Source organism: Rana temporaria, chromosome 2, assembly GCF_905171775.1.
Source record: "Rana temporaria chromosome 2, aRanTem1.1, whole genome shotgun sequence".
Classification (NCBI taxonomy): Eukaryota; Metazoa; Chordata; class Amphibia; order Anura; family Ranidae; genus Rana; species Rana temporaria.
Window position 1 is genome coordinate 503663874 of NC_053490.1, and position 4299 is coordinate 503668172.

General features: G+C 45.8%; 1 protein-coding gene across 1 annotated transcript; it reads right to left on the minus strand.

The window, feature by feature from the left end:
- Positions 1-2812: 2812 nt before the first annotated feature.
- OLIG1 (oligodendrocyte transcription factor 1) lies at positions 2813-3901 on the minus strand. The gene has a single exon (XM_040339688.1). The coding sequence runs from the start codon at positions 3769-3771 to the stop codon at positions 3082-3084; it is 690 nt and encodes a 229-aa protein (XP_040195622.1). The 5' UTR covers positions 3772-3901; the 3' UTR covers positions 2813-3081.
- Between the last annotated feature and the right edge of the window lie 398 nt (positions 3902-4299).

The window sequence follows — 4299 nt, forward strand, 5'->3', positions numbered from 1 at the left end:
AGCTGGAGCATGCGCACTGGGCTATTTTTCCGCCCGGCGCATGCGCAGTTTGATCGTCGCGGGGGCGCGCTTAATTCGAATACAAGCCGCCCCCTTTGAATTACGCGGCCATATGCCGGGCCATTTACACTACGCCGCCGCAAATTACGGAGCAAGTGTTTGTAGAATACGGCACTTGCTCCAGTAAGTTGCGGTGGCGTAGTGTAAATGGCTTACACTATGCCAACGCCGATTCTATGAGAATCTGGCCCTTAGTTTCCATGTTCCAGCCAGCCACACTGCTCTCCTCCTCAACCCAAAGCCTCAGCATCATTGCATACCATACAGGAACATTAACCCTGTATGGTACAATGAGGATAATTTAGTGTTGCCACAGCCTGTCACAACATTCACAGAAGCTGCAGGGGACCAGTCACAGAGATTGAGGAAATCAGGAAAAGTTCGGTACACAGAGAGTATATTTGTTCCAATTTACTATGTTTATTATGCCTCAGAGAAAGGAACTGGAGAATTCACACTCAGTCCCTTTCTATTTTTTAAAAGCGAGCTATCAGGGGTCTGTTTAGTCCCCTGATATTTCACCAAAGTCCCCCAACAAGACTGTTAAAAAATGTAAAAATAAATACATTTGTAAAAAAATAATTAAAATAAAAACACTACTGACACCGTCCACTGCCCTTCTAACACCGCTCACTGCCCTACTGACACCATCCATCCTATTCGGCTGCTAGAAGGGGGGGTTTAAACCCCAGCTAGCACTCGAAGACAGGGTTAAATGTGACTGTGTATTGCCGATGCCGAAGCGCCCTCCCCCCCCCCTTGAAAAAATTACAGCGGACGCCCATGGTCACACCTGAATGTTTTACATGCGATAGTTGTGCAACAGTTGTCCATTATCATTGGTCAATGCCAAAGTCGCCTCCAAGTCGTGCACATCCAAAGTAGCATCAAACCTGCACTCCAGAGTCGTGTGACTTTGGAGACTTTGTAGTCGCACAAGTGTGAATGGAGCCTTATTACCAACTTCAGACTTGTGTTTCAAATAGCAACTGTCAGCATAGGCAGCTCAAAGCTACATAGGAATAGGTAGTACAATAGAAAGGTAGAGAATGAGAGTGAAAGGTAGCAATGGGCACCAGATATTATTACATAGATTAGGTCCATGGCCGGCCATGCCATGGGACCCGATGGTACCATTGTACCAGGCAGCACTTTCAGGGGGGTAGCAAATTTCCTTCCATTCCGCCAGCTCCACTATCCACTCCACTGTGGGGTTAATTGCATGAATAGAGCAATAACAGGTCCCTTTTATACTCCTATATACATGTATAGAGCCATGATAGGTCCACTTTAGTTATCATGATATAAAATAATAGATGTGGGGGCATTTTAGTGGGCGTAATTTTTTTTTGGGGGGGCAGCATTTCATTCTTGGTACCAGGCAGCACAATGTCTTGGGCCGGCACTGATTAGGTCACGGCTCTTTGCTATTACATTAAAATAACCAGGTATAGGTAAAGGTGATTGTCTTTTTGCTGGTCATGGTGCTGGTTTTCTGGTCATATGTGGAAATAGAACGTATTGCTCAGACAACTTCCAGTCCGTCAAGGAAAGAGCACTTGGACCAGCAGCAGTTTTCTAGCGTGACAAAGTAAGGCTGGCCATAGATTATACAATTTTCTTCTATAGATTTACCAAAACCATATAATATGAGGCATAGGTGTGCGCAGACTATTGCATTAGGGTGTGCACCCCAAAGCCCAAACACACACTACCGATCACTCATGATGTTCATTCAGAAAGGAAAGGGTCTGTAAATTACATATTTACTGGCCTCTTCCCCACTCCTAAAACATCCCAACAGCCAATAGGAGAGGAGGGAAGCTGACAGCACTGCGGGAGTAAAGAAAGGAGCCAGGGCAGTAGAGAGAATCTGTGCTGCACAGGGTGATTAGGGTGTGCCTGGGCACACCTGGCACACCCTGTGCGCACGCCTATGATATGAGGTCAAATCTAAACACTTTCAATTTGTATGCAATCAGGCAGGTCCTTGTACTACACAGTTGAAGGTAAAATAAGAGAATTGTATGGTGTATGGCCAGCTTAACATTTCTGCTTCCAACATAGGGGGGATTTACTAAAACTGATGCACACAGAATCTGGTGCAGATGTACATAATAACCAATCAGCTTCTAGCTTCATCTTGTCCATAATAATATAGTAAAAGTAAATCATTCTGAATGAAATATTGAATAGTTTATCTGCAAAACTAGACAAAGAGCATCTCCAAAACTTTCTAATAAAAGTGTAGGAGATTGAAATCTAAGGCTCTAGAATGGGCGATTCTCAACAGCAGAATGCTCAGTAATGGCAGAATGAATAAAATAAAAAAATCACATTCAACAGGGTTATAGGCTTATATATATATATATATAACACTGCAGTTACATGTGACAGGTCACCTTATTTATCAAGACAAAAATCAAGGCTTGCCGGGGTACCATACACATGGGATAAGTGAAGAGATCTATAACCAGCTCTGGCAGCATGTCTAAAGACTGTCTGTTCTTGGAGTGCCTGCTGAGCATTCAGGATCTAAGGCCTCGTACACACAACCGAGTTTCTCGGCAAAAAACAGCTGGGAGATATTTTTTTGCCGAGGAAACCGGTCGTGTGTACATTTTTGTCGAGGAAACTGTCGAGAAACTCGACGAGCCAAAAAGAGAGCATGTCTTCTTTTTCCTCGACAGGAATGGAGAAACTTGCCTTGTCGAGTTCCTCGACAGCCTAACAAGGAACTCGACGAGGAAAACGATGTGTTTCGCCCGTCCAGTTCCTCGGTCGTGTGTACGAGGCTTAAGATCTATTTCCAATTCCACCAGTGATCCTTTTGTATATAAGATCACTATTGCTGATCCCACCACTATTGCTGCTCTTACTACCCATTCTTTATTATCAGATTATCGCAGTCAGTGATGATCTTTGTTGATTTGGTTGCAGACTTGGCAGAGTTTGTGGGGAGCATCTTCAATGTCCATTGATAGTCCTTCAAATGTTTCTTGGCCTTCATGGGGTTTTTGACTATTTGGGCAGCTGTACAGCTTTCATGTTGAGGTTGGTGGGAACGAAGTGCGTGAACCTGCAGATGGAACAGGCACAAACGCTGCTTCCTCCTGGGATGGTGAAGGCCGAGCATGGCTGCTCCTCCACCGACAAGGAGTGCATCTTGCCCAAGCACTGAGTCTCTCCGTTGCTGCCGGTGCCAGGTGCCAGGAACACAGACCCTGGAGCTGCAAAGAGTGGCAGACCAGCGAGAAGCAACCTGGGCGCTGGGCCACTCATGTCCCCGATGATTCTACGTAATTCTTGAAGGGAACTTCCAAGAAGCAGTATGTAATTCCTGGCCAGCAAGAGGGTGGCAATCTTGGACAACTTTCTCCCCGGTGAGCTCTGGCAGTGGGTGGCAGAGTATGGCATGATGACTTCTCTTAGGGCGTCCATCGCCACGTTAAGATCTTGCATCCTCTTCCTCTCCCTGCTGTTTATCTTCTTCCTCAACTGCTGCTGCTCCTCTTTCAGGTCTCTGCTGTGCCGTCCACACCTGTGCGTGGCAAACGCGGACACCAGCTTGTCTTTTCCTTCACCGATGTTCAGAAGGGAGGTTGGATGCCGGCACACAGCACCAAGCTCTTGGCTCTTTCCACTTGACAGGTCACTGGGGCAATGCCTTATCATCTTCTCTCTGCTCTGTATAATCCTGCAGATCTGCATAGTCCTCAGCCAGAACTTTGCCAGTGAGCTCAGCGATGCCTAGAGAAGCATTTTTTTTTTTTTCAGGGCTCTAGCTTTGGAATTTAGCAGGATGCAGACGGGCAAGCTATTGTGTTAACCAGTCACTTGACTGCACGTTCCTCTCAATTTCCCATTCATAAACTAAAGTGTAAGACAGCCCATTCCAGAGTCAAACAGAGCGAGAACTTTCATTGGCTGCCACATTCAGACTTTTGACTGAAATCCTCGAAACTACACAGACATGGTTACTGTCTAAAGTCTAAGAGAATTGTATATACAAGTATTCTGCGATCGGGGACATTTTCTGAATGCAGTTGGCCTGTGTGCAAGATCATAAGTTAGACCCCTGGTCCCAAACAAGGCCGAGCCATTCCACACTCTAGCCACTTACATGTGTACATTTGTTTTTTACATCCCCACTAAAAAACATGTCTGAAGCCTCGTACACACGGCCGAGGAACTCGACGGGCGAAACACATCGTTTTGCTCGATGAGTTCCTTGTTAGG